This window comes from Eschrichtius robustus, chromosome 10 (assembly GCF_028021215.1).
Source record: "Eschrichtius robustus isolate mEscRob2 chromosome 10, mEscRob2.pri, whole genome shotgun sequence".
NCBI lineage: Eukaryota > Metazoa > Chordata > Mammalia > Artiodactyla > Eschrichtiidae > Eschrichtius > Eschrichtius robustus.
Window position 1 is genome coordinate 56,007,402 of NC_090833.1, and position 12,832 is coordinate 56,020,233.

Here is a 12,832-nt window from a genome sequence, read left to right on the forward strand (position 1 = left end):
AAAGTGAGGGGCCTGAGAAAGAGGAACAGGTGATGACTCCTAGCTGAAGCCAAGGATGAGAATGTAGTCCTTGAGCTGAAGGCTTTCTTTGAGAGGAAGTGTGATTACCAGCTATTATAAGCACAGCCAAAAGAATGGTGCCCAGTGTGGCATGTGCATACCTATGTCCCTGTCTTACAGAAACAGGGACTAAGAATATTGGTCCATCTATCCCCACTTTCCAGTAAAGGTAGAAACAAGAAGACAGGACCATTCAGGCCATGCACCTCGGAACTGACACAAGAGGGCATGGGTTGAGTGTCCTGAAAGGTGAGATGCCAAGAAGCTGTCCTTTCTTCTTCTGTCAGGGACAGTGAGGAGACAAAGGTCAGGGGGACACCTCCTCTTTTAAAAAGCAACAGTAGCAGCCATTGGTCATTCACACATTAATGTGGATTACTTGAATTGGAAACTCAGAGTCTTCCTTGCATCTAAATGAATAATGAACCTTAAAGCTATGCCTTTGGATTTTGAAGAAAGATATTCTACTGGAGGGTGTGGGTAGCAAGGAGGAAAGCAGTTTCAGAGTTTTGCTTTCCTGGGGAAGGTAGTTTAGACTATTCACGTATGCAGTCAGGACCATGAGTGCATTATAGTGGGTGAACGCCAGTAGGTAAGAGAGGAGGACAGAGGTGGACAAAGGGGATTAGGTCCTCTATGATAACAGCCCCGATCCCATGGGAAGTCATCCAACATTCTGCCTTTCATTGAGAAAGAATGCCTTCTTTGGCACTGATAACTTTTTGAAGAGCTTTTCCCTCCCTTCCAGGTGATCCCAGTCACGTTCCTCCCCCTCCCTTGGGCTGCTCAGCCTGGTCTGGCACTAGAGACACTGACTTGGGGCCATCCTTGGAGAACACCCCAATATTCTGCTTACTCCAGCCCTGCCTTTGCAGTGGCAGCTAAAGGAACACTTGATATTTCCTTTCTAAGAGACCCTGCCCTGCTGGGATTTTTAGAGACAGGCAAAATTAACTCTTTCCTTACTTGAATGCTCTGTGGATGCTCTACCATGTTATCTATAAAATAATTTAAAGATTGAAGTGAAAAGCTATTGGAAAATATTTTCATTTCACTTTTTAAATATTTATTTTTAAATTGACATACAGTAAAATTTTACTCTTTTTTATAAAAGCGTCTATGAGTTTTGACAAACGCATAGTCATATAGCCACCACCACAATCAAGATCCTGAACAGTTCTATCACCAGACAAAAGCCCTCCCCCAACTTTTAAGCCCAGGTACTCACCGATCTATTCTCTATCCCGTCGTTGTAACTTTTCCAGAGTGTCATATAAATGGGATCATTTATTAGATATTCTTTTTGTCTGGCTGCTTTCGCTTAGCATAATGCATTTGAAATTTTTCCATATTGTTATATGAATCAATAGTTCATTCCTTTTTGTTGTTGAGTAGTATTACTCTGTATGTACATACCACATTTTGTTTATTCATTTCCCACTTGAGGGACTTTTGGGTTGTTTCCTATTTTTGGCAATTATAAATAAAGTTGCTATAAACATTTGTATATAGGTTTTTGTGGAAGCATAGGTTTTCATTTCACTTAGGTGAATACCTAGGAGTGGGATTGCTGAGTCATATGGTAAGTACATATTTAACTTTATAAGAAACCATCAAACCGTTCTTAGAATTTGTACTGTTTTTGCATTCCCTCCAGCAAAGTATGAGAGTTCCAACTGTTCCACATCCTTGACAGCCCTTGGTATTGACATTGTCATTTTTCTTTTTTAAGTCATTCTAGTAGGTGTATAGAAGTTTCTCACTGTGGTTTAATTTGCGTTTCCCTAGTACCTAGTGAGGATAAACATATTTTCATGTGCCTATTGCCCATTCATATATCTTCTTAGGTGAAGGGCATATCAAATAATTTGACCGTTATTAATTGGGTTATATTCTTATTGTTCAGTTTTGAGATTTCTTTATATATTCTGGATACAAATTCTTTATCAGATATGTGATATACAAATATTTTCTCCCAGTCTGTAGCTCATCTTCTCATTCTCTTTTTTTTTTGGCTGTGTTGGGTCTTAGTTGTGGCAACAGGATCTTCGTTGAGGCATGTGGGATCTTTTGTTATGGGGAGTGGGCTTCTCTCTAGCTGTGGCACACAGGCTCTAGGGCGCGTGGGCTCTGTAGTTTGCGGCATGCAGGGTCTTTCATTGAGGCACGCGAGCTCAGTAGTTATGGTGCGCGGGCTCACTTGCCCCGAGGCATGTGGGATCTTAGTTTCCCAACCAGGGATCGAACCCTCGTCCCCTGCATTGGAAGACGGGTTCTTTACCACTGGATCACCAGGGAAGTCCCTCTCATTCTCTTAACAGTGTCTTTTGCAGAGGAAAGATTTTAATTTTGGAGATATCCAATTTATCAAATTTTTTCTGTGATGGACTGTCATATCTAATAACTCTTTGCCTAACCCAAGACCTGAAAGATTTTCTTCTATGTTTTCTTCTGAATATTTTATAGTTGTACATTTTACATTTAGGTTGACCATCCATCTTGAGTTGATTTTTGTATAGTATGAAGTATAGGTTGGAGCTTTTTTATTTTTTTGCGTGTGGTTGCTCCAGCCCCGTTTGTTCATTTACTGAAAAGACTATGTTTTCTCCGTTGATTGCCTTTGCACCTTTGTAAAAAATCAATTGGCCATATTTATGTGGGTCTTTTTCTGGACCCTCTGTTCTGTTCTATTGATCTATCTGTATATCCTTTCACTTATATCACTCACTCTTTTATTACTGTAGTGTTGTAGTTCAATTTTTTTCTTATATTTTCATTTCAAAACCTAAGGACATCTTGTTACCCAGACACATTTAAGGGGAAATATTTATTTTTGTACTTTGTCATGTCTTGAAGGAAAAAGTAACCCCAGTCTTATGTCTTTCATTGATGTTTCCTTCTTTCTTCATCTACCAGAGAAGAATAAAACCCAGGAAGCACATGACCAGGGTGATGCTTGAGGTCACTCTAGGGCAGGGACCACACCCTGGGTCACTCCACTTAGCCTATAGCTGACCTCCAAAACTATATCTGCTGACCCCTGAGGTATAGAAAGCAGAAGAATCAGGTTGGGGAAGGGATTTCTAATAGACAAGATGTCTCATGCAGCATTCCTGCTAAGAGGAGTGCATGCGTCAAGTGACCAGAGCAGCATCTATTCTAAACCAGGAACTAGAGCTTTCTGAAGGCTGGCTGTGTAAAGCAGTCCCCCCTCCCCTCCCTGCCTACACCCATCCTCGCCTTTCAAATACCTTAAGAAGTCTGTAAACACTTAAGCTTCTGTTGTTAATGGGAAAAAAGGTATAAAATGAGCTTAAAGAGGAAGCTATCTTGGGAGGTAATGCAAATAAATTGTTTTGTGTTTCCTGGAGATGTGACAGGTCTGACTCCATTGGTGCCCTGACTGCAAATAAAAGGCGAACTTCCCCCAAGAACTTTAAAAAAGGCTCCAGCATTACTCAAGCCAGCTATTTTAATCTGTCTAAAGAACATGCATGTATTAATTTTTCATGCTCTGGCCAAGTCCTTTGCCCTTTAATTTAGTCAAGATGACCAAATGAATGTTTTTTTGGCTTAATTTGCAGTTGTGGAAACTTTCCAGTTTTCTCCTTTGATGACATCAGGAGTTCAATGCTAGGTTGAAGTTTAATTTAATAACCATGTGACATATGAAATAGAAAACAAACGTCTTTTCCTTATTATAAAGCTGAAAAGTATACCTATTTCATTCATGTATGTAGTATACACATGCCAGTAGATACATAGTCCTATCTGTTAGAAGTATAAGCTTTCAACACACAGAGATATGAATTTGAATTCCAACTCCATGAGCTCCCACTTTTTTACTTTGGGTGAGTTGTATCATTTCTTTAAGCCTCAGTTTCCCCATCTGTAAAATGGGGGTAGTGACTTCTACCTTGCAGAGTTTTGGGAACATGAAATGGTGATGTACAGTTTAGCCCAGTGTCTGGTTCATTGAGTTTAATAAATGTTATCTTTTACTCTACTTCCCAGTCACAGTCCAAATGTAAACCAATGTTACAACTCTGTTTCTCAAATGTCAATGTGCATGTGAATCACCCCAACCTTGTTAAAATGCAGATTCTGCTTCTCTAGGTCCAGGGCATGGGCTGAGATTCTGCATTCCTAACTAGCTCCCAGGGAAAACTGAGGACAACACTTTGGATGGCAGGATGGTAAAAAATGTTTGCAAGTGCAGGTGTTTTATTTGTCCAGCCAATGGTTTCTCAATGCTCCCTGCACATTAGAAGCTCCTAGGGACATTTTTTTTTTAAATTGATGCTGGGCTTACAAAATAATTAGAATTTAATTTTAGAGGATCCAAAGTGGGGTTTGAGCATTAGTGTGTTTTTTTTGTTTTAATTTTTTTTTAAATTTATTATTTATTTATTATTTTTATTTTTGGCTGTGTTGGGTCCCCGCCTCCGCGCAAGGGCCTCCCCCAGCTGCGGCCAGCGGGGGCCCCTCTTCATCGCGGTGCGCGGGCCTCCCACCATCGCGGCCCCTCCCGCTGCGGAGCAGAGGCTCCAGACGCTCAGGCTCAGCAGTTGTGGCCCACGGGCCCAGCCGCTCCGCGGCACGCGGGATCCCCCCAGACCAGGGCCCGAACCCGCGTGCCCTGCACTGGCAGGCAGACTCCCAACCACTGCGCCACCAGGGAAGCCCTAGTGTGTTTTTAAAGCTTCCCAGGTGATCCTTATGATGCAAGGTTGAGGCTCTCTCATTAGTGATTCTAATGTGCAGCCAAGCTCGAGAAAAACCTCTTCAGAGAATTGCTTGCAAGAGTGTTCTGATTTCCTCTGTAATTTACAATAAGTAAGAATATTTTAGTATTGCATTTCCTAAACTCGTCATTTTGTATCAAGCTCAAAGTTATCAAGCTCAAAGCTTTGCATGTCTTAGAAGCTTTAGTTGGGGCAAAATAGACCAACTAACAATCTTCAAGTTATTCTGAGCGACTCAGATATGTGATTCATCTTTGCCAATTGCTCTTTCCTCTTGTGAACATTAGATGGAAAATGTCACCTGCTTGAGAGGTAGCATACTTTATGCTTCCAACCTCTGTATATACACACACACTCTGCACAAGGCAGAGGGGAAAAGCAAGCAGAAAATTGATTTTTTTTCAAAGGCCCAGACAGTGAAGAGGGGAGTTCTGCTGTATGCTATGGGGAGTTCCAGAGGAAGTTAGAGGCGTTCCCTCTCTCATGAGAAGAAAGTGTAAGTGTGGTAAATAAATCTGCTAAATAAATTCAATAGAGACTACACCCAAAGTCCTCTGATTCTTGTTAAATCTCAGGCTCAGCAATTAACCTTCCCTGCAAGCCCCATTTCTCTTCCCTGTTTCTTGTTATATCATGTGTAATAAAATAAGAGAAGGAAGTACTATGAGGAGAGTAAAAGTAGTGTAAATTCCTCAACCTGATGCATAGAATATGGTTAATACATATTTGATGAATGAATAAATAAATATCATTCTCCAGGGCAGAGTGGATTTGGTATCAGGCAGCTCTGTTTTAATTATAAGGGGACTTAATAACTCAAGTATTTGGAGATGATTCTAATCATAAAGGAATCTACTTTAAAGAGTATCCTATTATGGAGACTCCGGTGAGAGTTATTACAAGTGTTCAGGGGATTCCACAAAATGGAATCATGCGGGAAATTCGGAAGCACGGCATCTTTTCTCACATGTATCGTCCCAGAGTCTTCTCAACCTGGCCAAGCAAATGCTGAATTGGCATTGTTTTACACAGAAGCACTCACATTATAGCCTGCCCCCACCCCCATCCTGCGCAAAAGAATACCAGGCAGCTGTGAACTCCTTTTTGTATCATAGATCTCTGTCAGAAAGGCACGCTAATGTTCTAGTTGTGGTTAAAACGGGGGTTGGAGGCAAGATATAAGCTTGTCATTCATTTTTGATAAAAACTCAAGTGTGTGCACTACACTCTCACGTGTGCACTACACTCTCACGTGTGCTGGGTGGTGATTAAGAATGCCAGTTTGTGCAATTTGGGGCAAGTTGCTGTTTGATGAGAGGAAAGAAAAAGTGAATATGGGGAGGCTCATCCTTTTGTTTTCTCTCTCCCCCTTTTTGTCATTTTATGTTAAACCCTTAACTGGAATTTAGTATGTGTTAGGCACTGGAGACGCCAAAGCAAATTCAACCTGGTCACTGCCTTCAAAGATTTGCAGGATGGTAAGAGGAAAACCTCCAGTCAGAAGAGAATTGTGATGTGAATCATTCAAGCAACAGAAAACCCCCAAACTATTTATACTGTGAAATCTGTTATCCAGGGTGGTCAGAATACCACTTCCTCAAGAATTAAAACATTGTACAAAAGAAAGTTTGCTGACTACCTGCCAAAATAAGACACTTCACATGTGCCATTTTGTCTAGTTTTCCCCACAATGCTGACAGGTAGATGTTATCTTCGACCTTTACAGTTAAAGAGGCTGAGACTCACAGAGTTTAAATGGCATGATCAAGATCAAAGGGCTTATAATCCTGATACAGTCAAAATTTGAACCCAGGTCCATCTGTCACTAAATCCCAAGCTCTTTCCATACCACGTTTTATGTGGAAACAACCACTCAAATACCGTATTCTTAGAAGCCATCCCCAAATATTTGTTAAGTGGATGTTTTGACTGATTAAATGAATGGATTAATGAAGTAAGCTCTACTGAACATAATTTGATCTAATCTTCTGTCACAATTCAGAAGCTACTTCGAGATCTTACACTCAGTCTTAATGACTATCCATTCATTAATAATGGAAACAGCATAATTTTGTACAATTTATCACAATTTATTCATGCATACACTACTTTCATTAGTTTTGCCATGTTTGACTACTCTTTGTGCTATTGTTTTTATAGAATTATCTAAATCAACTGAGCTTTTATTTTTTGAACAAAACAATCTACCCTTGTGGTAAATGGAAAACCAGTATCACTGGTACAGGTAAATAGAGGATATGAGCAAAAATAAATGCAATGAAAGTAGTGGTGCTATTAAATTCTACCCAGATAATAATACCTGCCTGAGAGCTTGTTGTTTTATTAAAAGGAAAAATAGGGCTTCCCTGGTGGCGCAGTGGTTAAGAATCCACCTGACAAGGCAGGGGACACGGGTTTGAGCCCTGGCCTGGGAAGATCCTACATGCCGCAGAGTAACTAAGCCCATGGGCCACAACTACTGAGCCTGCGCTCTAGAGCCCGTGAGCCACAACTACTGAAGCCCGTGCACCTAGAGCCCTCGCTCTGCAACAAGAGAAGCCACCGCAATGAGCAGCCCATGCACCGCAACGAAGAATAGCACCCACTCGCCACAACTAGAGAAAGCCCGCGCACAGCAATGAAGACCCAAAGCAGCCAAAAATAAAAAATAAAGAAAAGAAAAAGAAAAAGAACCATTGTTAGAGATGTGAGAGTCTTGTTGCAAATTATATGTAATTTGAAGGATTGAAATAGAATTGAAGAGGGAATAAATTCCTCTCTGAATAATCCAACTCCCTTTGGGCCTTGATTCTGCCGTATCTAAAATCATTTTGCATACTTCTAGAAGTATGTGCCTCACATTTTGGGAAATACTGTTTCAAAGACTACAGATTTTGAAGTCAACCATCTGACTAGCTCTGAATTTTAACTTTACTAACTGTACATCCTGGAGCAAACCTCTTTGACCCAGTTTCCTCAACTATAAAACAGTAATGATAATACATGTTTCATGCTTGTATTTTCAGTATTAAATGACATAGGTTTTTTTAAAAACATTTATTTATTTATTTATTTTGCTGCTCCGGGTCTTAGTTGCAGCACTCGGGATCTTCGTTGCTGCATGTGGGATCTTTTTAGTTGTGGCATGCGGGCTCTTAGTTGAGGCATGCAGGGTCGGACCCAGGCCCCCTGCCTTGGGAGCATGGAGTCTTAACCACTGGACCACCAGGGAAGTCCCAATGATATAGTTATAAAGAGCCTAGAACAGTGGCTGGCACATAGTAGGTATACACTAAGTATTCGTTCCATTCTTTCTTTCCTCTTATTGATAGAAAAGATGCTTCTACAGTAGACTTGTATGATGTGGTGGTTAAGAGCGCTTGAACTTAACAATACCTGAGTCTGATCCTGGCTGTGCAATCTTAAGCAAGTTGCTTAACCTTTCTGTGTCTCAGTTTCATTTTCTAAAAAGAAGATAGCTCTACGTCACTGGCTTCCTGGGGAGACTAAAAGAGATCATGTGTTAGCAGAGGCCTAACACCTAGTAAGAACTCAGTGGGTGATAGTTATCACTATCACCGGTGAGAGGAGGTAGAATTTGGCAGGGAATGATGTAATTTGACCCATATGAAGAAAATGAGTGTGGATAGTACGGGGTAGGAAGGCAGTCAGCTGCACAGGTGAGGAGTGTTGAGAGGCAAGAACTACCTCAGAGCAGCAGATCAGGAATTCTACTCTTTCCCAGGACGGATGGGGCAAAGGAGAGAAAGGAACCTTCACAAATGCCCAGATAATGACAGGTATCTCTTGGGAAATGGGTGTGGGATGGGTCTCCTCAGATCCCACTCTGTACAGAACTGAAATGTGAAGGCAGACAATTTGAGAATGTCTTATTTTCTGTTCAGCTTTATTCACAGTGACGGTCCTGAAGGAAATGTACATGGTAGACTACGGCGGCAATGTGACCTTGGAGTGTGATTTTGACACCGGAGGTCATGTGGAACTCAGAGATTTAAAAGCCAGTTTGCAAAAGGTGGAAAATGATACAACCTTGCTCAGTGAAAGAGCCACATTGCTGGAGGAGCAGCTGCCCCTGGGGAAGGCCTTGTTCCACATCCCCCAAGTCCAAGTGAGGGATGCAGGGCAGTACCGCTGCCTGATCATCTATGGGATTGCCTGGGACTACAAGTACCTGACTCTGAAAGTCAAAGGTGAGTAGTTTCAGGGACTGGAATACATGGAGGCATCTCTCCAACACAGGACCTGCATTAGCTGCAAGTAACAAGCTCAAGCCAAAACTGGGAGGATGGCTATAAAGAGACAGAGATACCTCAGAGAAAACAAAAGCACCTGCTCAGAAATATTTTTTGATATCTGAGTATAAATCAGTGGAGGTGAGGGTAAATAGGGGTAGAGGGAATAAAACTGGTCTAGAGAAAGCCAGGAAAATGAGTCCCTGAAAGGTGGGAGGGTACCAAAGATAAGTTTTGCCTAATTCACAGGAACAATACTGACTTGCTATTAAACTACTCTTTCAGAGTTCAGAGTTTTTTAAACCATGATTTGCCACTCATTAACAGATTAGAATATCAGTTTAATGAGTAGCAACCAGGTGGGTGTTTTTTACCAATAAAATGAATGAACTGAATGAATAGAATAGAATATATCAGGGCATCACATAGTAGGGCTTAGTGTTGTTTTGTGAAACACAAATTATTTCAGAGGGGTGTGTGTATGTGTGTGCGCACGTGCGTGTGCATCTTGGCTCGTGGTGTGATAATTTTTTTCTCACTCTGGGTCATAGTCTAAAAAGTTTGGAAAATGCTACTCTAGTCCCAGCCTTATCTATTGCACATGAAACAGCTGAAGTCCAGAGAATTGAAATGGGTAGCCTGAGGGAGCCAGTGAATCAATAGCTGTCCCCGTTCCTCTGGGTTAAGGGCTCTCTCCACCACAACACGAGCCAAGAACCTAAATCTGAAGAGAATCTTCAAGTTGTAGTTTGTTCTCGGAAAGGTCATATGAGAAAAGACATGTAACAACTGTAGAAGAATAGATTTAGCTCTGTTCATTGGCTTATGTTTTTCAGCCTTCGCTGACTGGTCTGAGTTAAACTATGCCAGTTTTTCTCTGTCCCCTCCCTATTCCACACATTAGACTCAGAGGATATGGTCTGTCTTCTGGAGGGTCTGTGGATTTTGGTCCCTAAAGACCATTGACCTTGACAGCCATGGGGTGACTTTATGATCTGGTATAAAGAAGGACAAACTAGAATAATTAGACACGAGGTTGAATGTTGTTTTCACCTGACCTTGGGCAGGTTATTTCACCTCTCTTAATCTCACATTTTTCTTATTTGTAAAAGAATAGCAATAGTAGCATCTACCACATAGGATTATTGTAAAAATTAAAAGAGATAATGAACATAGAGAACTGATCATGGTGCTTGGCATATGGTGAGTGCCCAGAGGTTTGGATCAAAGACCCTCAATTACTGCAGGGATGGTGCCCTCTTACATCTCAACTAATAGTGAGTCATCAGGAAAGCCCTTAGCTGGATGTAACTGCCTTCTATCTTTATTGCATTTCCTACAAACAGGCATCAACTGGGAGGAACTCCAGAGCATTGAAGTTAGTGTGAGTTCAATCAACTGGAGGAGAGAGGGCTCTACATCCTCACAATCCCCTAGTGTACTTGGGTATCTGCACCCCTAAATCACTGCCCCATGTTTGTTGATCTCTATTTGAGTGTTATAATGCACCTAGGGTCTTTGGGCAATTTGGTACCAGTTCCACTCTTTCTCGCTCGGGCTGAGGGATGTCCCAGGGCACTCTGCCTGCTTCCTCACCTAGACCAGGGATGAATCAGGTGAGGAACAGATTTATTCCTCAAACCTTAATTAATTAATTAGTTAATTAATTCCTTAAACCCTTAAACCCTTAATGATTTTCCAGCTAGAGTATATGGGATCACAAAGACTTTCTATGGGATGCATAGCATAGGCAGTTTTAGGAAATTAGTTTCTAGATCTTCATCTTCCCCAAGTACTCGTTCCCCAAATTGAGTGAGCCTGAGAAAATGCCTTCCAGGCAAGGCTCTTGGGGTTCTCCTAAAACACTTCCTCTTTTATTTTTGCTTTACCCACTTCATAAAAAAGCCTCCCTTTCACCCATCATGAATACAGTGCATTGCCCTGAGGTATAAAATCCTCCATAGTGATAAACAAAAGAATGATTGGAAATACTGATACCATACCAAATTGTAATGACTAACAAATCCTTCTGCAAACCAGGAGGTATCAAATTCTCTGTTTTCAACAAAATTGAAGGAGGCCCTAATAGAGTTAACAGCTGATAATAAAAAATAAAGTAATTTTTTGTCATATAAATCATAAGGCTTTCAAAGAATGAAATGATATTACTATAACCGAACTTCTTCCATTCCTACCTGCTCATTCATATGAGCAAGATTCCTTAGCTCTTATAGCTACAAAAAATGAAAAATAGAATTGATGCTGAACCTTGTCTCATTCCAACCATAAGTCATATGCATCCTTAGATTCATGAACAGATTGAAAAAGAGAGCCCCATCCATCCCATTAAAAGATACATTTCCAGTAAACTTTTTTATGTTTAATAATTATCAATATTAATAATATTTTATGTTTTGATTTTACATGTACTGGTAATAATGGAAATTAGATTTCAATGCAGAAGAAAACTTTGAACACTTAAAGCCTCATGGTCACAAGAAAAAAAAATTTAATTTCAATAGCTATACATGTTTTGTTGTTGCAAAGAAACAAAAGGATAATCACCAAAAGAGTGTTCAGACATGTTGCATTAGGATAAAATTCTGCAGAAGTGGAATGGGAACTGATATTCGAGGAATAAAAAGAAACAATGTAAAGTTCTGACCATTAGAGAAGAATTTTTGTATGTATTTTTCAATGGATGGTGATGTGTATGAAAGACACCTTCTTTGATTTCTAGGTGACATTGGATGCATTTGTAAAGAGTGAAATAATTGCCTTACTAAAAATATGTGTTTATAAAGGGCTAAACATCATATATTTTTCCAATATAGAAACCTATGATATATTCTAAGAATGAACTTAATAAATATGTGAGAAGGAGCACCCTGCATCACGATTGTTTTAGGAGAAATGCAAGCAAAAAAAAAAAAAAAAAAAAAGATTGAAGACCAGCACCTAAGGATATTCTACCCAGATGAGGGGTGTCTGAAGGAAGCAGGGGAGATCTGGGACCCCATTTAGGGTGCGCTTACATAGAACAAGACTAGAGGAAGGATGTGCTTTGTCCTTAAAATGCCTAAGTTTTGGCATACACCTTGAAAATAGGTTTATAGCATTTTCTTTGATGTCTGGGCAACAGTTCATACTAAATATAGTGAAAAGAGAACTGATTTCATAAGGATGGGAAAAAATGCTAGGTAGCATGGCTAGAGAGTCTAGAAGAGACAGTAACAGAAGGCTGCAGTTTTTGAAAGGCCAGGTTGCAACCCCAAGGCAATTAGAAATCTGTCGGAAGAAGGCCAGGGAGCATGACTGAAGAAAAGAGTACAGAGGCCCTGAGAAGCCAGGGATTGAGCCCACAGGTTAAGAACTGGCCTGAACAAGGATCCCAGAGAGACACAGAGCAGGTACTAAGAACAGAAGGGCCAAACCAGCCTGAAGGCCTGAGCAGGCTGAGGCTTACAGACGTAGTTTAAATCAACAAAAAGGCCCAAGATAGGTAGAGTACAACTTCAACAAGTGGAGGAAGGCGGCAGCATAGTTCCCATTTTCTCTCGCAAGAGAAATGGCCTTCACCCTAAAAGGGGAAGTCAGATGGCAGAGGGCATAGGGAGGAGAACAGCCCGAGAGAAGCAACTCGGTAGTGAAATGATGTCTGTACCTTTAGCCTCTAGGCCCAGAGAAAGCATTTGCTAAAAAAACTTACTAATGGGGCTAAATCTGCTCTCAGTGTCTTTTCTCCCTTGGGGATACTGAAGGGAATAAGGAAAC

General features: G+C 40.8%; 1 protein-coding gene across 1 annotated transcript in view; it reads left to right on the top strand.

Annotated features, from left to right (window-relative positions):
• PDCD1LG2 (programmed cell death 1 ligand 2) overlaps positions 1–12,832 on the top strand; it is a 57,032-nt gene that overhangs the window by 7,956 nt on the left and 36,244 nt on the right. The window contains exon 4 of the mRNA XM_068553986.1: positions 8,711–9,016. Coding sequence (XP_068410087.1) covers positions 8,711–9,016 — 306 coding nt within the window. The remainder of the gene's footprint in view (positions 1–8,710; positions 9,017–12,832) is intronic.